General features: G+C 39.1%; 1 protein-coding gene across 1 annotated transcript in view; it reads left to right on the forward strand.

Moving 5' to 3' along the window:
* CNTNAP4 (contactin associated protein family member 4) overlaps positions 1–24,209 on the forward strand; it is a 297,285-nt gene extending 273,076 nt beyond the window's left edge. Inside the window, exons 22-24 of the mRNA XM_084627719.1 lie at positions 12,828–13,046; positions 13,384–13,455; positions 20,555–24,209. Coding sequence (XP_084483845.1) covers positions 12,828–13,046; positions 13,384–13,455; positions 20,555–20,748 — 485 coding nt within the window. The 3' untranslated portion in view covers positions 20,749–24,209. The remainder of the gene's footprint in view (positions 1–12,827; positions 13,047–13,383; positions 13,456–20,554) is intronic.
* The last annotated feature ends 1,793 nt before the right edge of the window (positions 24,210–26,002 follow it).

The following is a 26,002-nucleotide window of genomic DNA, read 5'->3' on the forward strand; positions in this document are numbered from 1 at the left end:
TACTTTACTGCCTAGTGTCTAATGTGCTCCTTGTGGTACAGTACATTTGGGAATAACATCACAGCTTTGGTAAATCAGTATTTCTGGAATAGTAACAGGTCCAGAAATACTGTCTGAGGATGAAGATGGAATACAAACTATAAGTTCCACTGAGAGGTAAAGCCTGGATCTCAAAATGTCCATTCTGCCATTGGGCTGGTGTGGTAAGCTTGGAAATAATTATTTGTCTACAGACATGTATTCAGAGATGATCATATCTAAAAGCTTTACATACATTAAAGGCATTGTGAAAGCTGCATTCAGTTCCCCTCCTCCTCTTGGGATAAACAAGGTCTTAATTTGTTAACACTATTAGTTCTCTGCCCTCCTCTAGGTTTAATTTTGGACTGTATATATTCTGCTGGGCTAAACTGACTCTATACTAGCTTCAGGTTGGCCATAAATCCTGCATTGTAATGTGTTGATATAGACTGCGATTGTCACATATTTTTTTAAAGATAGATTGTTCAGGATAATCCTTACATAAAACCATAGAGACTCACAATAGTAATTGTGGATGCCTTCATTCAGAATTATTTGACTTTGACATCACTTATGTGATTAATTTTAATAATCTTGTGTAGATTAATCTAAGCATAGTAATACCCATAGTAATAATTAGTGTTGACCAATATATGCTGGCAAGTGCATGCATCATATTAATAATATTGTTATCTGCACCATGTTTTCATTAAGCACAAATAATATAATAGTTATATTGGCCAAATTTACTGTACTCCTGTTCCGCTATGTTAAATATCCCATAACACCTTGCATTAGCTGAAGTAAGCTTTGGTATATAGGAAACATCTCAAAATAAAGATATGTTCATTATCTGTCTTACTACAAGACTGAAGTCTGCATGGACCAGTATCTGGAATGCCCCTAAAACAAAGTTAGGGAAGGAACAGCACATGTTAGGGAACTGGGACAATGGATGGGTTTGATTTTAGAGACATGTAAAGAGATGTGTAACTTGTAAAAGCATCATATAAACAATACCAGCTGAAATGTATAATTTTGAGAGCATGCTTTCTGTATAAGGTGAATGTAACATCGCTGCACAGGATAACTCCCTGGAGATACACTGAATCTTTTCCCTGTACTGTATTATTATTGGCTTAGAGCAGTAAAAGTCAAAATGCATGAATGTTTGTGGGCAACAAACACAAAAGAGGGGTCATCTGTGTAGAAGGCAGCATTAGCAGAAATATATAGTAAGAGATAAAAATGCAGGAAATAGATTCTGCTTTAAAAACAGCAGTAGGACAAATAATCATCACATCTAAATCATTACTTAAGTCTTTGAAAAGTAGTAATTTCCCAGTGCCAAACATGCACTTCGGTTGCAAAGTAATGATAGTATCATAGTGCCACCATTCAGGTACAGGAATTAAGGATTTGACAGCTTTTCCATTATAAAACCTCATATTCAGGAGTTGATCATTTATTTGCAAAAATCAGTTTGATGTTAAAGCATGGGACATAAATTCTAGGGGAAGTAACAATCTATTTTGACCAAATTTTGAAATTAAGGGACAGATTCTCTTGTTCAGCCAACCTGCATTTGGTGCAGGACCAGAGAAGGGGAATTCCTCAATTTTCTAGTGGCTTTGAATCACAGTTGGCTCACAGGATACTTTAAGGACTTACAAGTCCATTTGGCTAAGACTTTCTTCTAATCAAATGGGTTTGATCTAATCAAATTTTCATTGGCTTTAAATTGGTTTAATTGAGAGTGTAGAAACAGGCTACGGCTGATTGTCATGGAAAGAGGTGGGAGTCAACCATCTCTGCAGCATTCCTCCCAGCTGCTGTTTCCACACACTGCAGATACCTTTCAATGGAGTGAGGAGACCTCCTTGGGGAAAGGAAGAGTGTACTGTGTATTTCATCCCCCCGGCAATTAAAATGGAATCTATTGGAAAATAACAAAGCCTGAGAATGTGTTAACATAAAAGCAGAATCCATCTGTACTGTGGAGTACTCTTCTTAGGGAGAAAGCTCCAGGGGTAGTGTCACAGTGATCCTTGGAGCTCATTCATTGCAGCGAATACAGCCAGAGAATTTCATAGAATTTAAGGCTACAATCATCATTTTAGTCTGATTCCCTGGATAACATAAACTATGGAGATTGACCCTTACTTAATTCCTGCAGTGGAAGGGATTTATTCTTCCCCCTTATGTAAGTAAACACTTTTGAGGCCAAATACTTCTGATGAACTAGAATATTTTTTAGAAAAACATCCAATTTCTATGTAAATGACTCAACCTCTTCCCTCAGTAAACTATGCCAATGGTTGACTATCCCCACTGTTAGTTGCTTCCTGTTTCTAATCAGAATGTTGATAGTTTCAATGTCTAGCCACTGGAAAGACTCCCATTCTCTTCAGTGGAACAGGCCCTTAAAAACTACCTAAAATCAAATGTTTTCTCCCAGAGTAGGTACTTATAGCATGATCAAGTGTCCTCTTAACCTGCGAAAGAGAGGTTGCTCCTGGTGCCCTTAGAACCAGCGTGTATGGCGTTGCCTTCTAGCACGTCATACTTTCCCTCATCTTTTCCTCTTACACCAAGTTGAGAAAACAAAGATAAACTAATACACCTTGCCTGGCTGTTACTTACAAGTTTGAAATATGAAAGACTTGTTTAGAAAGATTTGGAGAACATGGATTGATGTCCAGTCCCTCTTAGTCCCAAGAGCGAAAGGCACAGAAAAACAAAGAATCCAAAACAAAACCTCTCCTCCCGCCCCCTTGCAGATTTGAAAGTATCTTTTGTCTTCATTGGTTCTTTGGTCAGGTGCCAACCAGGTTACTTGATCTTCTTAACTCCTTACAGGTAAGGAGGAATTTAGGCTACCCCTATGGTTATGACAGGGCCCTTATAGAATGAATGTGTATGGCATGTTTGATTATGACCTAGATTACCGAATATCAGCTGTGGCCTGTGCAGCTCACTTTTTTTTTTCTTAAATATAGTGTCCAAACTAAGCTTAGAATATGAGCTGCTGCTCCAACTGTAACATGGTAGAACATGACCTAACAAAGAATATATAAGGGCAAGGCTACCAGAATATTGAATCATAATGTTCTTAGTTTTGCTTTGGGGTATTGATCAGAAAAGATTTTATTATTGAGCAGAAAACACAAGGCTTTTTGAAAATAATCTTCAGGGTGTTGAGACACTGGTCTGAATTATCCCACTGTTAAATATAGCTTAGCGTTTTCATGAAAAGCAAATCTGAGGGCCACTGCCTTTAAAATAATCTTAGGTTCCTGGAGAAACTGAAAAATGCCAGGTCTCTCTCTCTCTTTTCCCTAAACCTAAGCCTTGCAATTTAAAAGTATTTTCAATTGCATCTATGTAATATTGTGACAAAACAGGCAAACTGAGGGCTAGAGGATACTGGGATTTAGCTAAATGTAGGCAAAAGACTGACTGCATCCAGAGTTCAGATGATAAAATGCAAAAGGCTTCTTTCAATGAGGCTTATCCCCTTATTCCAGGATGATGCTGGTTCTCAAGGTATCCCACAGTTCAGAAAAACTATTAAACTCACCCTGCTTATAGCTCTCTCCTGACAAAGTAACTTACTTCAGCTCAGCCAAGCCATACTGATGTAGACATGGCAGCAAATGAGGACAAACACAGGGAAGCTGCACCTTTATTAAACTTTATGCAGGGAAGGGCACCGCCTGCTCTGTCATCCATACAGTCATCTGTCAGGCTCCTACTGTACAATGCATAACTCAGGGTAAACTTTCCTCAGCCTAACCCTAGGACTCGACTCACTCTTTTGTATTGTACTGCCACTCCCTTCCCCTCCCGCAGTGAGGGGGAGAGAGTACTAAAGATGGCTGATGAAGGTCACAGTATCTTCCCCTATTCCATGGGCACAAGGCTCATCAGCAGAATCCCAGATCTTTTACTTCTATGAACCATTCTTTAATCATTTTGACTGAACTGGAAAACCTGCCATTGGTTGGTACCAGCAGCTTGCTTTGTCATGCCCCTGTCCACCCATAATGCCTGGTATCAGAGCTCCTGCCCAATTCATTCTCTCACATTTCTAAGTTCCTGCATCTGACAAATGTACTCCATTATCCCTGAAAAACTCAGGCCAATTATAACAAGTGTCCCTGTGCTTGACCACAGAACCACCAGTCTCCAACAGTATCATAGTAACCTCAAGGTTCACTTTCTTCCATGATGACAGGTTTCAGAGTAACAGCCGTGTTAGTCTGTATTCGCAAAAAGAAAAGGAGTACTTGTGGCACCTTAGAGACTAACCAATTTATTTGAGCATAAGCTTTTGTGAGCTACAGATGCATCCGATGAAGTGAGCTGTAGCTCACGAAAGCTTATGCTTAAATAAATTGGTTAGTCTCTAAGGTGGCACAAATACTCCTTTTCTTCCTTCCATGGTTTCCCTTATCCACCTGCTGACCTGGCCAGCACCTTGTGAGCCCCATGTTCTATAGAGTGCCCACAGTCCAAACATTGACTATGCTTTGGATAGCCCTTGGAATCAGAAACAGACAGGTTTAGTTGTGCTTATTGCCATTTCCAGTAACCTTTCTCTTGGGGTGGACATAAGTCCTGTAACAATTAGTTTTCTAATACCCTATAGCCTGAACCTTGCAAAAATCAAAACCTTTTGATGCTGCCAGTGTTGCTGCCCCAATCTTGAAAGAATGTGTACCAAAGTTAGCTGAGTTGAGTTTGCTGTAGGCCAAAGCTTTCTTCATTACCTCAGCAAACTGGTAGTTTGTAAGGAAGCTACCATTCCCATGAATAGGCAGTGGGCCCGGCTTCTGGCTCTGTATGGCCAGGACAGAGGCATTCAGCCACACATTCCCATTACACCACAGAAGCCCCTTTCCATTCTGGTCCATTTTAGACTACCTTAAGCATAGCAACTCTGCTGTGGGTGACAAATGTATATCTGATAATTCCAGTGCTTGCCTGGATGTGTCCGCATCCAACTGAGGCACCTAGAAGTGCCAAAAAAAGGCCAGAACAAATGCTGCCTTAAATAAAATGGCCTCTGTCCCAAAACTTCATGTGCTGGGTAGAGCATTTAATAACCTTGCAAGAATGTCTATGATTATGGAGTGCCTGTCCTCTCTCCTGTGTCTGTCACCTCTGAACCATTCCTCTAAGAATTTTGCACAATGAAATCTCTGTGTGGGACTGGGAAACCTTTCACCAAAGGACAGGCCAGCTACTGGTGGAGAGAGCTAACTCAGAGTGCACCAGTGACTTCACATATCTCACCACCTGGTGCCTAGGGATGGGCCACAGATGCTGGAGTCCTTTCTGAGCTCAAAAGTCTGAACTCTGTAAGGCAGGCCATATAATTACTGCCTGTCCTTGGGGCAACTGAATTCTCAACTAGTCCCAAGTCTGTCAGACACCAAAGATCTAAAGTTGGTGGGGCAGCAACAATGGATCTCTCCTGTCAAGTGGGGCAAACTGCTGAAATCTGCAGTCTACAGCCCCAAGGTGAATGGCCCCAGCTGGGGTCCTACTTCCTATCTGCTGAGATCTCCCTGTCCTCGTCTGTTCCTCAATCCAGGATGGGTCTCTCCTCCTGCTCCCTTCCTCCTGCAACTTTTCATCTTTATCAGAGCCTTCCCATGGTTCGTATCCACTCCAAAGGCCTGAGGAAATTGATTATCTTGTTCCCCATGGGATGGTGACCCTAAACCCATAATTCCCCCAATAAAGCGGTGTTCTCACCCACCTGTTAATGCATCCAGGAGACCGGATTGGGGCCATCCATGGCATGAGAGAGAAGACCCTCCTCTACAACACCTGGCCACTCCAATGTTCCCCTTCCCCCCAGGAGCACCTGCCCCAACTATAGCTGTGCAGGGACAGGCAGCTGCCAACTTCCCCAAGTCCCTTTCTGTGGCTGCTGCTTTCCCCACTGCGTGAGGTCCACAGCATTCCACCATGAGCTGTGGAGGGAGGGAAGGGGACACCACATCTTGCCGGGTCCCAGCTGAATGGCTCTGGGAGCATGCACCTGAAGTGCCTTCTGCTGCACTATCAACAGTAGCAGGTGTCCCACATGCCTCGTACTTCCCTGCTCATGAGCAGGGAGAGAGGGTGGGGCAGCAGCACTGTAGCAAGTCCCAACAGCAGGACCATGACGGCAGCAGCAGCTCCACATATCCTTCACCTGCAAATAGGGACAAAGTGGGGAGTGCAAGGCACTGTCAACCTTCCCCCAGCGGAGCTCCTACTCCTGGAGCACCTTTGCTGCCAGGATGGGAAACAGAGGTATTATCCCCATGGTAAGACAGACACCCCTCACTTGGAGTGCATCCTACAAACACAGGGAGGAGAGGCCCTAGAGTGCCTGTTTACTCTCCAGGAGCTGTTTCTCCTAGGTGCAGAGCCCACTTCAGTTCCTCTTTGTTCTGGCATCCAGAAAACGGTAGGATCTGGAAAGTGGAAAGAACCCAGTCCAACAGTAAATCTTGCTGCTGCTTGAATGGAGCCAAAGGAGCCTTCACACGGCCTGGGCTAGGTTTTAAATTAATGAAAGGGGAGGGCAAGGGACTAATCACCCCGCTTCTTCCCCAGGCTAGCCACTCGACTCTGAAGAGGAGGGACACACCTGCATCACCTCAGTGTGTGTTTTCCTTCCCCATTCAACTACAGCTGTCCCAATCACCTCTGGCCCCAACAAGTTCCCCATCCATTGAGAAGGGTGGGTGACATTTGACTCATAACAGGGATGCCTGGCAATCCCTGTGTGAGGGCAGGTAGCTATGTAAGCAGTTCTTCTCAAGGAAAGAGTGGTAATCCTTTCCCTCCCAACCAAGATATGGGTATGTTCGTAACAAGCTCTATTTACACCTTGTTTACACACACATTGGTAACTAAAGGTGTGATTTTAAGTCAGTTCAGTTAAACGAGTGCTATTCTGAGTGTGAACACACTTAAATTGATTGAACCCCTTTCTTGGACCTGTAGATCTACAGGCACTAGCTAAACCCATATAATGAGCTTTAAACTGCTATACCCATCCACAAAGGAGTTTTCACCCATTTAACTAAATCAGATTTTAAAATAATTTAACTTAAACCAGTACAATTTCTATGTGTAGATAAGCTCTTAGTAGCTGTTCATAGTCAATTAGATGAATTTAACACTTTCAATCTGTTTCCTCATATCTAAAAAAGGGAATAATGTTTGTCTGACATGATTAATATTTGTACAGCACTTTGAACAGTAAGAGTTGATTATTAATTATTGTTAATTTTTATTAATAAAGGAGTGATGCGGTTTCAAAACGATTGTGCTGCTTCATTGAGAAGTAAAATATAGTGACTTTATGTACTGTAGCAGTTCAGTACCACGCATCAGGACCCCATTGTGCTAAGTGCTGTACAAATATGGAACAAAAAACACAGTCCGTGCCCCAAAGAGTTTATAGTCTAAGTACAAGACAAGATACAACAGATGGATACAGACAGACTGATAGGGAAGTACAAGTTAACAATGAGACAATATTGATTAGCATGATAAGCTGTGGGCTCAGCACACCAGCACCCTAACTGTTGTCAAGTGTTTTTAGGCATCAGAGCAAAGGAGGCGATAGAGGAGGGCTTTGATGGTGGATAATGAGTTAGTTTTGTGAACGTTTATGGGGAGATCCCCCCAAATGTAAGGGACAGCATGGGAGAAAGCATGACAGTGCTTGTTAGAAAATTTAACAAGTGGACAATGTAGGCTGGCATCATGGACCAATCATAGATTGGAGTTGATCTGAATGAGAGATGATAGCTAGAATGGGGCTAGACCACGAAGGTCCTTGAAAGTGAAGACAAATAGCTTATGTTTGATGTTCTAGAGAAGAGGAGCCAATGGAGGGATGCAAACAGAGGGGTGACATTGTCCAAGGGACAGGCTAGGAAAATGGTCTTTGCAGCAGTATTCTGAATGGATCTGAGCAAGGCAAGATTGCATATGTTAAGGCCAGAGGGAAGGATATTGCAGTAATCAAGATGAGAGATTGGAGGGTGCATGTGGATGCATACGAAGGTCTGTATATTAGAGAGGTACTCAGAAAGAAGCAACGAGATTTAGATATAGCCTGGATGTGAGGAAATAGTGAGAGGTGCAAGATGAAGATGACATCCAGGTTAAGGGTCTTGGTGACAGGCAGGATGGTGGTGTTGTCCACAGTGATTAAGGAGATAGCAGGGAGGGCTGTGGGTGGGCGAGGAGAGGAACTATTAGGAGTGCTATTTTAGGCATGTTGAGCTTGAGCTGACAGTTGATATCCACAAGGAGATATTAGGCAGGTCAAAAGTTTGGTTTGGACAGGAGACAGATCTGGAGCAGAGAGGTAGATCTGTGAGTCGTCAGCATAGAGATGGTAGTTGAATTGTGTTTGCAGATGAGATTACCCAGAGAAAAGGCATAGAGGGAGAAGAGAAGGGGACCAAAGAAATGCCTGCAGAAAGCTGGTAGGTTCATGAGAAGAATTCTCCATGGGGCACACAAAAGGGGTGATTACAGAGGAAGCAGGAGAACCAGTAGAGGACAGCCATGGAAGCCAAGGGATGATATGATTTCACGAAGATCATTTACAGTTATGTCAAGGGAGCTGACAGGTCAAGAAGGATGAGGATTAAGTACTGGTTCTGAACATTAGCTAGGACAAGGTCATTAGAGACTTTGGGAAGAGTAGTTTCAGTAACAGACAAGGGTCAGAATGTGAGGCTCTCAGAATGAACTGGAGGAGAGGAACTCCACGTATCATAGAATATCAGGGTTGGAAGGGACCTCAGGAGGTTATCTAGTCCAACCCCCTGCTCAAAGCAGGACCATTCCCCAATTTTTGCCCAGATCCCTAAATGGCCCCCTCAAGGATTGTGCTCACAACCCTGGGTTTAGCAGGCCAATGCTCAAACCAATGAGCTATCCCTCCCTCCCATGTAAAACTTGTAGACAGTGCATTCAATAATCTTAGAGATGAAAGGCAGAAGAGAGTGGGGTGGTAGTTGCAGAGACACGTGGAGAGTCAAAGGTGTGTTTTTATTTTGTTTCTTATGAGAGCCTAGTGCATGCTTGTATTGCAAGGGGAAAGAGCCAGAGGAGAGTGAGAGGTTAAAGAGAAGAGTAAGGGAAGGATTCAAACTCTTAATAAAATCAGCCTATTAAAACCATAGTGTTTGTATGCACCCATACAAATGCTGCAGTGAAACAGCTGCTAATCAATAGTTGCTTAAAAAAATCCTACTTCTGTCCATCAGCCCTGCATTGCTATTTAAAACCCACAGTAGAATGGCATTTAAAGGCTGGTTTAAAAAAAAAAAAACCTGATATGGCAAAAATTTGCAATTTTCACATAATTGGAATTCAATGTGTCTCTGCAGTGAGTATGTAGTACCCAATTTTACTATGCATCTCTGAGACACTGGTAAAATATGTTCTCAGTCTCGTATATAGCTGCCGTCATTTACTGTATATGTAGGTGTCATCCAGAGAGTTCATATGGGACATATTTTAAACTCTTATTATTTCACCAGATTTTTTACTCATTTTAGTCTAGTCTAGGCGCACATGAATCTAGAATCTAGTCTAGGCGCACATGCAACAAATGAATAATACAACTTTTTCTGGGGAAAAAGTTTCTACAAACTTGCAGTACTGGACATAAACCTAACTATTCAGGAATTTAGCCAAGATGTGTCAGTTTAAGGGAAATTCTATTGGCAGAATATTTGCTTGCTATGTTTTATTTTAATCTTATTATTTCTTGCATGAGTGTGGAAAGTGACATCTTTTAAAATAAAGCCATGTAACCATTTGTTACTCTCTTCGCTTCTGGGCTTTAGCATTTAGATTGTTAGTGAAAGCAGCAAGAAGTTTCATGAAATATCCTATAGTTTCCTGTTTATCAACTGCTTTTCCTACTGATAATTTTTGTTAGAAGTAAACATGTTTTACTCTTGTAACTAGATAAGGAAGAGGGTTCTGGAATTGTCGTAGTACTCCTAGAACTATAGTGAAGAAATCCCAGGACCAGAAAAGTGATTATGCAATGAAAGAATATTAAATTGAGCATCCTCACAGCAACTACTTATCAGTAATAAATAATACAAATATTTTTAACTTTCTAATACTTTTGTTCCAGCACAATAGTTGGCCAGTATACTCCACCCACTTTCCAATATTTAGTAGCACTACAATCTTGTATTTTAGATGGTTTCACCAGAACCTTATGTAAGTTATTCTATATATTCTGTTTTTTTCATGTTTTGAAAATTTCACAATGTAAATGAAAATATCTATGTTACAAACATGCAGCCAGATGTACCCCCTGCAGACACAGATATAAGTCCACTCACTTCAATGGAAATATATCCACTCATGCTAGTGGATCAATGCTGACTGTTTATATGAGGTATAATAGTTGTGTCAGCCAAAATGTCCATGCAGCCATTGTGCCCACAAAACTATGTATAAATGCAGAATTTTGTACAAGTGTGTTTTTAATGCACCATTTACAGCCTCATTTCAAATTTTTGCTCTGAATGTCAAAAATGAATAGTGCTTCTGTTTTGCTAAGTGACAGTCATGAAGGTCTAGACAGACTGTAAAAAGTCAAGCATATAAAATAATTCAACGTAAAATTACACTTGACAGGAATTTGAAACCTGTGAAACCTTGATTATCATCATCATAGTTGGAAATTGTCAAGGAGAGAGGTCAAACAGAAGTCTCTTGATTGCACTAGTTCCTTTTTTAAAGTGTTCTCTTAAGATTTGTGTGTCTGCTAACCTTCTGCACTCCACTGAGGACAAATAGATGAGGCAGAATTCAAAACAAGCTCTTTGTAGAAGGAGGTAGTGTAGGTGGGATAATTTTATTTTTATTCTATGAATCATCTCAAAATACACTCAGCAAATGAGCTGAAATGCTGGTATAAAATACCTATGTGAAAAATGCAGAGTTACAGTGTACCACAAAACTAATCCTTCTTCCACCCCCCACCCCGCCACACACCCACCCACCCACCTGCAACACATTATTTTCAAAAACATGCCATTACTACAAATGGTCAGGAAAGACTAGACTTCAGGTATGTTATTTTGTTTGGGAGAGTAAATGAGTGAAATTCACACAAGGATTATTAAATATCCAAATCTGTTTCTATTTAGAAAAGCACATTGGCTGCCTAACACCAAATTAATTATAATGGCAAAGGCTGCGAGGTTTTCTATCCTACTCAGTTTTTCCATCGTACTCACAGTTAGACAAAAGGTTTCTCCTTCATACACATCTTGAGACAATCTTTCTCCCCTCTCCAGCTTAAAGGGCTTCTCTGTATGATTCTTCTCTTGAGTTGCTCAACTTCATTGGTAAGGGTATATTCCAACAATTCTGATGGTGCTGTGCTGACATGGCCCCCAACCTATTAAAGAGCGCATAGCAGTGAGGTAAATTCACCCATTTTAGCAGCTCAAGGCATGACTTTTGGCTGTTTCCCACCACTTGCTATACCATCAGTGCAGCTCCAATGTTAGTAATGGTGGGAACACGAGTGTAGACCAGCTACTGGCCATTTAACCACCATGTTCTTTAGATGAGTCTCCATAATGGAGCTGGCTAATTTTATCACATTTTTTATAGAATCTGTCATTTGAAATGAGCAAGCAGTGTCTTGCTGAGGTCCCAGTAAAGTTTATTTAAAATGTTGTTTCAAATCAAGCAGTAAGTGTCTGATGAAGGTGTTAAGTTTTATACTTTGCCACATCCTATCCCGGTTTTCATTTCACATGTTAAGACTGAGTTGGTCATCCCATTCATCAATACATAGCAACAAACTAATGTACAGGTATTTGCTGAAATAATGGTAACAACTTCCTACATTGTAAAGGTTATGAGCTAATTTCTATGCTTAGACTGAGCATACATTCGATCAACTTTGTAATATTTGGTAATGCAGAGGCTGTGACTGCATGATTTAACTTGGACAGAGCTCAGAGACTTATTTTCTGTAAGCATATCTTTGGGACAATTAATATTATGTGTTACCCAGAATTTGTTTTTTAAATTAAATTTGCCAGCACAAATGAGTTCTGTCCACATTCCAGAGTGGAATGCTGGGTGGTGAGTAGACAAAGGGCTTTGAAAGGACACATACTTTTTATGAAGGTAACCCAAGAGATAGTTAGTAGTTTTTTTCCCTTTAGTGAAGTAGGAAAGGTATCATGTATAACAGGGACACTGGATTGGACCAGTATTCATTTTTAACATTTCACAAGCAAGACATCTGTATGAGTTCCCAGTATCTGAGGTCTGCTTTTTTTTTTGTTTGACAGATATGCTGATGATGGAAAGGCGTAGTGAATCTGTAGAAATAATATGATCCAATAATGTACATATTTATGAGTAAGAGCCTAGTATAATATGTATTTTTCATGAATGTACTTTATTTCTTTGCAGAATGAAAGAGAGATACATTTTAATTTAAATATTTTAGTTGCATTTGAGTCTTTTTGCTTTGCAACTTATTATAGTGAGTTAACTGCATGTCCCTCGGCAGACTAGCAACTGTCATCCATTTTTAAAAAAAGTTGAATATATCTGGCTGTCTTTTCATTAAAGACAGACAAGAAAGGAATTCAGCAAATCTACATATGTTGCTGTAGCATAAATGTAGTCAGAGGAGTTCAGGTTAATTATTCAATTATTCATCTTTCACTTTATTTTGTACATTTGCAGTATGACTGTGTTCTTTTTCTTTTGATTGACAGAAAGTAATGATGTAGATCAGGACACAATGAAGGCAAACTCTCAGGGGTTTATTGGATGTCTATCTTCAGTGCAGTTCAACCACTTTGCTCCTTTGAAAGCTGCATTGCATCATACCAGCTCAGCACCCGTCATTGTAAAGGGACGTTTCACTGAATCTAACTGCGGTACTTCAACGGGAGCTGACTCAACATCAAGTGAAACAACCCATTCATTTGCAGGTAGCATATGGCTATCACTTGTTTTGCCCTCTAAAACACAGGAGTTCTCAGAACTTCATTCATTACTGTCTTTTTTACATGGAGGTACATGACGGGGTGGATTGAAAACATTCTCTGTTCTGTTTGTTCTTCTATTCCATTTTTCTAGCCTCTGTCGTTTCCTCTTAATATTTTCACTTTCCTGTTCACCTTCACATAGTGTGATTGACAACACTGATCTTTAGAACCATGTAGACCCATACTAACTTCACAGTTCCATACTGTGTGTGAACCTTAACCAAACATAAGTATCTTGAGAATTCTACTTTCTGTCATTTTCCTTTTTTTTCTGTTGCAGATCATTCTGGACCAATAGATGAGGGAGAGCCCTTAGCTAATGCAATCCGAAGTGACTCTGCAATTATTGGAGGTAATATAAAGGCTTCACTGGAACCATTTTTTAAATTAACTTTGAATCTTTCAATGCTAAAGTAAAGTCAGTGCAACTTTTGGGTGCACAAGGAAAACAGTATCAAAGTGAAAGAAGCTCCGTTTTACTACAAAGTGTTAGGAGCTGAGTGAAAAAGTCAAAGTGATGTTTTAAAATATCAGTAACTCTTGTCTACTTATAACATTAGCTTATGTAGTGACAGTTTATATAAATATTTGAATACGCTATTGATGCACAGCATTTTAAGAACAGTTTACTAAGCTGCTTAATGAAAGTATCTATGAATGGATACCTACTTGGATACCTTAGGGCATACAGCATATTTTCAAGGAAAGAGCATTTTTATGGCTTTTTGGCTTTTACAATGATTCACTTTTGCCAGTGGAGCATGTTCAAAGTGAGGAAGCCCTTTGTTAAATAGATCTCAATAGCACAGCTTTTGCCTTGCCTTTATGCTTGAGAAAATGGGGAATTTGCATGGCTTGAATGCCTGTTGTACCCCAAGGCAGGTTTCATTTTGGTTTGTCATTCAGAATGCAATATGCTCATGGACTGAGAACCATTTGCACTGATTTTCAGTGTTTCAAAAAAGCTGGAAAATAAAATCCACATTAAGATGTTAAAAATATAGTTAATGTTAATTAGAGTATTGTTTTTCTTACTTCTCCTTACTATTTCTGCTGATCTATCTAACTGCTTTTTCAGGAAAATCACGTTTAGTTCTTGTTTAAGCTCTTTTTAAGAAAATCTGTTTTTATTAAAGGTTCTGCAGTGGGGGAATCATACACAATTTAATCACTCCAAAATGAAATAAAATGACACTTATCTTGTGTAAGTCTCATTTTATTTTGTTCAAGATGTACATTATATGGTCAATAGAAAACCTTGAAATTGAGTACTATGGATTTGGAGTCAGCAAATCCAGGTTTTGTTCCTGGCTCTTGCAGACTTCTCAGAACTTTTCAACTGAGCTGCTAGAAAGCCTAACAGTTTTCTCTCTTCAGAAGGATAAACTTCAGAGAAGTCAAGCAAGTCTGATAATGTGAGTTTGGGGACACAAAACTCTCAGTAGAATTTCAGTTTCCACAAATGGTGTTGTAACAAATATATGCCAGTGACATTCCTTTAAATAGCTATCCTGTGAGACTCTATCCTGTGAGAGTTTTCTGATGGTATTTTTTTTTCTTTGGAAGAAGAGAGATAAAGGAACTTCTCTTTGGTCCTGAAAACGGTTTTTTGCTATATCATTCAGTGATTCAGTTTCAATTAGTGACTTGTTCAGAAAAAAGAGAACCCATCCTTTGTCTTCTCTGGTTAAATTCTGAATGTTTCTTTTGCAAGGGCCTTAAGAGCCTGAACAGACAAATTCCAAATTTAGTGGAATAAAACTACTAAATCTTCCCACAGAGGATAAGGGATTTATAACTACAGAACCTGCAGTCACATATAGAACAACTGAAATGATGGCATCCTCGACCCAATATGGCAGATGATTAATGACGTATTGTCCACACAAATCACTTCCTTAAAACCAATAAACGACAGCTGATCAAAGGTTGCCTGCTTAAATGGTGATGCTAAAGTCTGCAGTTTTAGGGCAAATTCTGGAATGTTTTCTGTTAACAGTGTTGAGTACAGAAGGTTGACGGTGCTTTTACTTTTGCTACTAATGTTTGGCAGAGCCAAGAAATGTCCTGAATGACATTAGAATTGTATTAGAAATGTCCTTAAATTATATGTAGTGTCCTGAAATGAATGGACAATTTTATATATGGTAAAGGTATGAAAAGAAAAGTTTGAGGTTAGTATTATTGGTACCAGGTTCAATGGATAGTAATCAGATCTGAGGACTTCTCAACCAAAAATTCTAGAAAATAAAATAGATACTCTGCTTATTGCTTTAGGACCTGATCCAACTACTTTTAAGATTAACAGAAAGACTTATTGATTTGACTGGGGTTTGGACCACTCCTCAACTAACCAAACAAAATATTTCTTTCTTTTACAGTGTGTTTTCCATATTTTACCAAACACTTTATATAGCATGGACATGCACAGTTCAGTCACCTCATCAGCCTTGAGTCTGCCTTGTAATAATGACATGCAGTCATAAACCAAAGGATTATGGTTAAGGCATTATAATGTTTGCAGTCCCAGATTAAATCAAACCGATTTTTATAGATAACATTTTTTTCCATATTTTTTCTACAGTGTCACTTCTGAGCAGAGTTAAAGTTATTTGGGTTCCATGTCTTAACATGTTTGAATTTCTTTTAAATGAATCCTTAACTTTGAATTTCCTAGGTTGATGATGCCTGTTTTGGGAATAACTGCAACATCCATGTAATGTTTTTCACCCTTAAATTAAATTGAAACAGTCAACCTTAACTAGATTTATATTGTACATAGCATGTTACACATATATTTGTCACAAATTTGAGATGGCCTTAGAACTATCCTATATTCTGGCATTTAGTCATTCATTTGTCAAAATGTCCTTGTAAATCAGGAAGACTATTCAGTACCAAACTATTATGTCTTCTTCTCATTGGACAAAATTTGCTTCACTCACACAAAGTTTGAAAAATAATGGCCTATGGGTGGGAAGACAAATGAGCTGAGGGGGTGAAATCCAACATTTAATCTAGGGCTGGAATGTGAGATTGCAGCACAGACCCTCTATGACTGCTATTCAAGGCTATAAGGCCACCAGTCTAGCCAAAGGGGCCACTAGGTTAATGTAAAAGTGAATTCCATAACCTCCTCACCTGGGTCATCTGTGGCCCACTCCATCATCAACCTTCATTCCCCCTTTTTGTGGGAAGTGAGAAGTATGCAGACATATTTGTACAAACTCGTGCAGGACCCTGTTGTACGATAAAGTCGTGCTTAAGAAACTTGTGTTGTTCCTTTGTGCCATGGATGAATTCCACCCACAGACAATTTCTCTGTCAATGAGGATATCAGTTATTTTAGTGTCACTGAGTAACATTTATTTGAGGGAAAAAATGCTTCTTATGGGCTCAGCCCTGCAAGGAAAGGTTGATTCAGACAAAAAGGGACTGAGAACCCTCCCTACCAAAAGGCCCCTCCGTCAAACCAAAGTGTCACTCCAAACAAAAGTGCTTCTGAATCAAGCACATTTCCTAGGTTAATTTGTTAGACAAACTAATGGGAGGGGGGACAATTATAAGGTGCCAATCACCGTGGTATCTAGGCATTTGAGGAGTCTTATGCGCACAGTTGAATTTTTCATTCTAGTGAATACAAATATGTGATTATTATTATAATGAAATGGAATTGTCTCAGCCAATCAGAGTATTTTTCAAGTTATGACGTTCCTTCTGTTCTGATTGGTTCTGGGTATCTGGTTTACCTAGTCTTTGTAATTTTCTCAGTAATTATATGCTATTCCAATATTCTGCCAATCAGAGTGCAGATATTTAGATAATCATAGTGTAGTTCTTCACAGCACAATAACTGGATTGTGAATACGTAAATCTATCTAGTCTGCAGTCTATAATCTATCCACTCTGATTGGGTCCTATATGCAGAATCTCCAAGCCATTTGCTCAAAGGTATTCTGTTGACTTAAGATGACTTTGCATCAGGACATGCTCCTTCTGTTCTTTCTACAGTTTGTCTGATCCTGATACCACTTTTCTCTAGAAGGCTGGTATTGCAGATTGCAAGGAGTTTGGCCTAAGCAGAAATAGGATACCTGCTGTGAAAGATCTGTAATTGTTAACTCACCTGAAATTTAAACACAAACAAACATCCATTTGATTTTTAAAATCAGTTACTGAGCTCTCCACAGGAACCCTTTGTTACACACACTAAACATGTTAGGGTGGGGAAAAAATACCATAGTCTGAAATCTCAAGACTACAGTTGTAGAAAGGGAAGAAAGGAAGATGTTCATGAACCTAAAAACACTGCAATTTTAACACAGCTTAAGGTGTTCTACTCTGATAAGTAACATTCAATATGTCATTCTAGGGTTTTTTGTTTGTCTGTCACTCAATGATTTCCAAATCAAATGTTCTCAGTTTACAAATACATTTTTTTTTCTTATTCACTGCAAATTCATTTTGGCTTCTGAAAATCAAATTGGGTTCTTCTCATCTGACACATCATCTCCAGTAATATCCATTATACAGCCTAAAGTGGGTCCTCTAGTGACTATTGTACAACCCACTGGATGTTGATGTTTCCTAGTCTTGGGCCTCATTTTCTACTACCTTGCATCTTGTTTATATTTGTATGAACTGAATGTCAGTTGCTACCAAATCAGAATGGTACCATACCCACTTTGAACTCACTGTGTATCGATGTAAATGACAACATGAGGTGCAAGGTAATGGAAAATCAGTCCCATGGAGTGCAAGCATCAACAGCAGCCCACAGATTCAAAGCAAGGATGAGTGATATGTCTTGGATATTCACATGCGAGCTGGCTGGTGCTTGATTTGCACCCACTTCCCTAAGTATAGGATCTCTAAGGATGCACTGGCAAGGACCATGATGTGGGTCATCCTCCTTCTAAATATGATTGGTCAGTAGAAGAGAAGTGGGATCTGTACTGGGTGAGGCAGATAAAGGAAGGCGAAACACAGCTACTCTTGCGCACACAATTATTTCTTCCACAGTTTAGGTCGCTCAAAGGTCAAAGACCCTGATTGTTTGTGCCAGAGTATATGTTTGACCTTTAACGTTTAACTTTCTAGTTTTAGGTTGCAACTTTGGTACAATTTTGCCTCCTATTTCTCGTTTTCATTCTCATAAATAGAAAACAACTGTATAGTAAGCACCTCACCTCAGACTATTACCTGAGCAATGGCTGAGAACATCAGCAAGCTTTAGGCACCTGCAAGTCTTAAAAGCCCATTGTACATTTACTATATATTCAGCCATAATGAAAAACAAATATACAAACAAAAAATTAGTACCTAAACACATTCTAACCTTTTGGGGTGAGATCCTGACCTACTGAAGTCCTCCTTGGGAGTTTTGTCATTGACTTCAGTGTGGTCAAGATTTCACACTTGGTTCCTGATACTGGGTTTTCACATGTGTCTATCTCTGTCATAATTACTTATCATGTAGGAAAGATACTTAATTTATGTGCTAGATAAATTTTAGAGGGTTATGTTTTAAGTGTATTAAAACCATAATTGTTTTTGAACTGCAAGAGACACTTAAGTTCCCACTATTTTTAATGTAAACCTCTCTGGTTATTGCTATTGAACACATTGAGAGTGGCATACTCTACAAGTGAGTGAAATTTTTCAACCAAAACTCTTCCTTGGTGAAAAAATACAAATTTGGGTTGACTCACAAATTTGGGTTGATTTTGGCAAATTATTTTGATTTAAAAAAAAACTACTAAAACAATTCAAAAAAGGTTGAAATGTTTCATTTAAACATTTTCAAAACAAAATATTGTGATTTTTTCAATCAAAATAACTTTTTGTTTTGAAATTACCTTTGATTTAATTTAAAAAGAAAAATACACTGACAAATCAAAATGAAACATTTAGTTTCAATATGTTTAATTCGACACAAATTATGTTTTTCAATGTTTCAATTTGCTGAAAATTAAATAAATTAGTTTTGGGGTTGACTTGAAACTGTTTTTTGTAAGTGCCAAAAAATCAATAATTCACACAGTTCTAGTGTACACACAGTTTTTGTGCTGCTTTAATTATATCAGTTAAACCCCTAATACTAATAAAAGTACCTTTATACAGGTATAAGTGCATTAATGCATAAGGGATTAACTCTATTGCTTTAGAAAATTGTACATAGATAAGCCCTCAGACTATGTATGTGCTGTTACAGAAAAACAAAATAGTGTACATCCTGGTGTATGTTAATAAAGGCCGGATCATGCAGTCAGTCTGCCCTCAAAACATCAGGGAGACTTCTGTATAGAGAGAAAAATCACATAATAAGGTCCTCGTAACTTGATATAAAATGAAGCATTTTGAAGAGGATAGGTTTTTATGAGATGATGACAAATGGCCAAATCATTGCTTTTCTTTTAAAATGGATGCATTGTTTTCATTTACTCTCTGTGGTTGATATAGAACTGTAAGCATTTCTCTCTTTCTTGCCCCTATCCTGTTACAGGAACTGTACTATAAATCTTCAGTAGTGGCAGCTTTAATCCTATCTACCCAATCTATTGAGTCCTTTATATGGTGATCATCACCATGGTATCTGAGTGCTTCCCCAAATTATAAGTGTACAAAGATATTTCTCTCACCCTTTCTTTTTCCTCCATTCAGCAGGCTCTGGACTACGGGGTTATTGTTGTGATGGTTGGTGTGGTGGTGGTATTGTGTGGCAAGACTAATTCAGAAACATCTGAAGTGGCAAAGCCAGTGCTATCCAGGGAGCCACAAATGTTCCTGTTCATTCAGGAGCCAGGCATGCACACACCTCGCCCATCAAACACAGTGACACAATCCTGAGTACAGGAAGGAAAAGAATCCCACATTTTTTTTCACATAGGGGCCCGGCCCCAAAGAACATGTGGTCAGCCTCTTTTTCAATCAAGCGTGTCTTGATTATTATGACAAGCATTAGACTGTAATTATACAGTGTAGATGTAGGGCTTGATTCAGAGCAGGGGGCATAAGTTAGGGCCGTGAATACCTGCCCATCCCAACTTGTGCTTCCAAGGGAAACTGTATATGAATGGGGATTTTCTTCTAAAAGGTGCGGGCAAGTATTGGTCCTGGCACCATCAGACGTGGGGTGAGAAGCTTTAATCTCTGGCTAGACTCCATAAAAGGATGTCCAGGGGAGGTATTGAACCAGCACTTCTTCTGAATGCTCCTCACTCCTTGTATTTTATGGCCAGGCCTGTTCATTTGTGGGCTACACCAGTTTGCTCGGAAGTTCTAGTTTCATTGGGAGTTTCAGGGGGATTGTTGTTATACTTCCATTTCCCCTCCTGCGGTCCCACCACATCGGCTCTACAGCACACGCTGCTTGAACCTGGGCTATGAATCTCACTTATTATTTGTCTAGTATATCTGATCAGTTTTCTCTCCTCCTCTCTCCTCCCTAGGTGTGATAGCAGTTGTGATATTCATCCTGCTTTGCATCGCTGCCATAGCTGTACGCATTTATAAAAAAAAAAGTGTATATAAAAAAAATGAGGCAAAAGGATCACAAAATGAGGACAGTGCCGAGACTGCCCTGAAATGTGAGCTCAGCATGCAAAATACAGTCAACGAAAATCAAAAGGAATACTTCTTCTGATTGGCATTTATGATTTAATTTAATATAATAATGTGACTTTCTTGCTAAGCCAGGGGCTCTCAATGGACAAAAAAAGCTCTTGCACTCAAAGTAAATGCAATGGATTTGAGACCTATTATACTGCATATGTTCAGTCTCAGTGATTGCTATAGGAGGCCTCTTTAAATTACATGCATTCCTTAGCTATTATACCGTAAATGCATTTTATGTAACAGTGAATTAGATATTGTAACCAATTTCATTGTTGGTAGTTTCCGACTGTTCTGATGTGACCTTCTACAACTGAATTTTAACGTGAATGCTGAATATGGTTTTTAAGTGGGAGAATTCTTAAGCTATTGCCCCCATCCTTCTCTTTAAAATCTGTGATTCAGGCATTTTGTTCAAGGTCAAAGTTGGACTGTAATGTTTACTTGAGAAACTCTGCTATGTTGCTTTATAGTGATCCACAGTGACTTCCTGTTATTGAAATCCCTTTTCAACCGCTGTTGGCCAGTGTCAACTTCTACTCGTGAGCCATCAAGCTACCCAAAACAAAACAAAACCCTTACTTATTTTTCCATGTGAAATGACCAATGCTGTCATTAACCAATCAAATTCTAACCTGGCTGTGGAGAGTGGGATAATTTCAACCCTTTGGCCCTTTTATTCAATTGGACACATTGGCAATCTTTAGCGACTGAATTTAATTTTGAAGTTTGCAGTTCTATCAGGGTGCAGGCTGAAGTGTGCACAAAGTGTGCCAGTAAATTATACAAGCTCTTCCATCACGTGTTTGGCAGTGGATTGCAGCAAGTTACCACATTATTTGCACAACCCAACACCCTCTGAGTATTAAATTATCACTGTACAAGGCAAGCTGCTTATTTGTAAAGATGAGTAAAATATCATTCGCTTATTGAGTATCATTAATAATAACAGCAGAAGGTGGACAAGTAGAGTACCCGGGCTGGTACATTTTGGAAACTGGAAATTTATCAATGCAGCCTAAATGTAATTGTCTCCCTTCACTACAAAAGGTATGCTCTCTGAAAGCAGCAGATATATGAGGTTATATATCATATATACCAATCCCCGAAGTTAATTTGTATAAAACAAAGGAAATCAGTTTCTCTTTTTGATCCTGGCAAGAAAAGACATTTTAAAAATAGCACACTTCCTGATGCTCTGATTCTCTTGCACTGCACTCCATAATAATACCTAATAAAACCTCAGTGAAATATTATAGTAAAATATAATAACTTCCCTTTTAAGCCAAACATATAGAATCATTAGGCCAAAATTTCAAAAGTCTGGCCTCTAAGTCTGAGCCATTCTGGGACATGAGCTTTTCTGGAGTTACTAAGTGGTGTGTGTCTAAAACCAGGGTTTAAAAATGCAGATATCATTTCTGTCTGAAAAGATAGGGATGGGATTTTAGAAATTACTCAGTTCTGGCCTAACTCTGCTTTCATTGAAGCCAATAGTAGTACCCACTGAGTCAATGGGAGTAGAGTTATGTCAACTCTGAACACTTTTGAAAATCCCATCCTAGATGTCCAAATACATTATCTGAGCACAATAGTCTGAGGCAGTTGGCCAAAAATGTGCATGTGTAAAAGTGCTTTACAGAAATTATGGGTGTAAATTTAAAGGTTGTGTTGGGGTCTCTTTGAAAATATGTTCCTTTAGGTTTGTTTTCCTTCCTCAGTTATTGACTTTTATATCTGGAGTCTCACAGTCCCTTTTCTACTGTCTTCTTTACAGCTCCTCTTCATGTCTAGGAGTAAATTTCTCCCCTTCTTGTTGACACTGGGAGCCTTTTCAATTGCACATCCTTTAGGCTGGGGCACACAGTCTCCTTCTGTCCCTCTTCTTTATTCAGTGCTGAGGTTTTCCTACATTTCCTGGGTCATAATCATAAAACATTGTTTTATTGCAATTGCATCGAGTCTGGTTTATACTCTCCCTCTTCTTCCCCTGCCCCTGTTCTCTAAAGAGGGAAGCACATTGTCCCTCTTTAAAGACCTGAGCCAAAATGTATTGAATTCAATGGGCATCTTTCCATTGCCTTCACTGGGCTTTGGATCAAATCATTCTATCACTAATTATTCTGCCAATATTTTCCCTTCTCCATAACACTGGTATGAATGTCCCACTCTCCTCTGTTCATTATGTGCAATTGTTATTCCAAATAAACACTTGATGTAAGAACCTCATTTAAGCTACCTATACCTTTACCAGTCAAGGGTGCAGCAGTGATCATATGGAACAGGACTAAACTTTTTGTGATATTGGGGATCATAATGTGTTGGATGCTGCCGCCACAAAGAAATATGTGATTGAATTCTAAAAGAGAGACTATGCTATATGGGCACTTCCCACATACTTATCAGATCATAATAGGAACCCAAAGTGTATCCACACCAGGACAAGTTGGAAATATACAAATTTAACATTCCAGTGACCTGTTGTTTCTTCCTCCATTTGTTTGTGTTAACTTTGTTTTTTGAGTGTCAAAATGGAAAGAAAAGTTTCTTCTTTCACTTTATGTCAAGAGAATGATTGTATTCTTTCATGATTCATTTATGGGTGTTTAAAAAAAAAGGCAACAGGAAGGCCATAGCTCAGTAAAGACCCATTTTGCAAAATAATTAAATATGAAAAAAATCCCTGTGTGAATTACACACTATGTTTAAAGAAAAGGCATACTCGTGGCACCTTAGAGACTAACAAATTTATTTGAGCATAAGCTTTTGTGAGCTACAGCTCACTTCATCGGAACTTGATTAGTCTCTAAGGTGCCACAAGTACTCCTTTTCTTTTTGTGGATACAGACTAACATGGCTGCTACTCTGAAACCTGACACTATGGTTAAGAACTTTTATGGCATTTTACTCTGTGAAGAAAAAAAAAAAACAGGTGGGGGTTGTTGAATGCACATCTACACATTTGTAGCATACAGTAATTGCATCTCTCAGAAGGAATAAATGCCCATTTTCAGCCATAGAAAGATTGATCATATATTCATAGATGGAGTCTGGTATATACAGGTTCAGAGTCAATGAAACAGTATTATCCACTGTTTTCTGCCTTCTTAGGGGTACAACAAAATGGTGGCACCAAAGTGCACTGATACATTGTACACCATTGTGCTGTCCCTTCCTTGACCCTCTTATCCCAATGTGTACTCTTTTGCCTCGCTCTGTTAATAAAACAATTTTTAAAATAAAGTGAGGAAAATATTTTTAAACATTTGTATAAAAGAGTTTAAAACTTAGGACAGTATACTGATTCTCTCTCTTTTTCTTAAAGCAGTAAAAAAAAGTAGAAGTGCATATAACATACTGGTGAAGTGTGGTTATTTATAAAAGTGCTGTGCATTGTCAACCCAGTATAGCATGTCTATGGTGCACTGACCCATTTCCCATGGCAAACACATTCCTCTTTAAGTTGTACAGAGAGTAAACAGTAGCATGATACCTGAGGAAATTTGTAATGCTTTGCGTGGGCTAGGGCTGCAATTATTTATACATTCTATATTGTAAAATCATTGTAAAATAATAATTGTTTTTCTTTCATCTTCAAACAAACACTTCTATTGGTGCATTGCCCAAGCCTGTGTAACATACTAAATGCAGTGAAAGCATGCTACACACATTGAATGAGAAATATGTCATACAGCCCCAAAATTAACACTGATGCAAATATTTACTTATGGATGTCGCACCGGATGAACAAAATAATTATTACGGCTCAACAGGTGACTTTGGAAATAAAATGCATTAGCTTGAGAAAACTTGGGAAGGTCACACATTCATATTGAAGCTGTAACCCTACAGAGCTATGCAGCACCACATTGTATTGTCAGGAAAATGTGTCCTCTTGTTTGCAACAGAAGAACAATTTAATTCACAAAACTTCATGTTGCGAAAACATGACTCTCCGGGGTGTAGTTGCAGAGCATGCAAAAATGCCACATAATTGAAGTGATCAGAATTTTATTAATCAGGCCCTAATTTTGCAGCACAAAACACAAATGAATCCCTGAAGCTTCTGATCATTTAATGAGATTGAGCATTATTAGGCAGAAAAAAACCTGCAGCAATCAGTATTAAATAAAAGGATTAAACTGTATAAAGGCAAACTGACAGAAGAAGGAACCAGCAACAGAATATGACAGGAGTATTTATGGTGCAAGATCTGCTAATTAACTCTGCTTGTTTGCCGCAGTCCTGTTCTGGAGGGACTATGCCCAAATCCGCAAAGGTATTTAGACACTAAAGGAGAGAGAGTTAGGTGCCTGAATAACTTTCAGGATCTAGGCTTCTGTGACTTCTCAGCCCTTTTAGTGTTTTTATCTCACTGCTGCAATTGCCAAAGAAAGGAACCAACTGGTGCTAGTTGTGGTGATAATTTGGGGAAACTGAAGTGAAATCATGACCTCATTTCATATAAGTTGCTAGGTCCATTCTCATTGACCTGTGATTAAATTCTGCCCTTATCTATTCTTGTGCAACTGCATTGCTTTAAATAATATTGAATTGGGGATAACCAAGGATAGAGTTCTGGCCCACAGTCTCTACTGGTCTAGGAAGTGTATGAACCCATGGCCTAAAGATGAAAAAGCTCCATTTCTATATGTGAGTCTCCTATACCATCTAGTCAGATACAAGGCCAAGGGTCTACACCAGCCCCAATACTTTGCACAATGATCAGAAAGAGTAAAATGATGGACAGTCCAGTGTGTAATGGAGTGGGAAATAGTCCACGTTCTTGCAGTATTTTGGACAAACAAGCAATTAGAAATGCAATGGATTGTTTATATGTATCTACTTCAAGCACAATTCTATTAAACAATCAACCATGTATTTTTTGCCGGGGGTGGGAGGGTCTGCATTTCCAGCCTTCCCTTCAGAAGATTATTTTGCAGATTAAGTGAGACAGTGGGCTTTACTGAAAGCCCCTAAAATCCTGCATGAGGGGAAAGAAACAGCCACCCCAAATCCCCTTAAATTCCAGGGGAGATATGGAGGAATCAATGGCCGTTGTGTTAGACACGAAACACCCAGCAGCAACAATGTGAGACTGAGTACTGGTTGGGCTGTATTTTCGGATTTGAATACAAAAATCTGTGTGCCACAGTGCTCACTGCAATCTATCATTTGAATCCTCTAACTATTCTGATGCGATACCCACTGTAGAAGATATGAGTGTACAGTTTTGTACTCCCCCCACCCCATTTTTTAGCACAACATAGCCTCATGTTTTGTTT

Source organism: Lepidochelys olivacea, assembly GCF_965140295.1.
Source record: "Lepidochelys olivacea isolate rLepOli2 genome assembly, chromosome: 5".
NCBI classification, from domain to species: domain Eukaryota; kingdom Metazoa; phylum Chordata; order Testudines; family Cheloniidae; genus Lepidochelys; species Lepidochelys olivacea.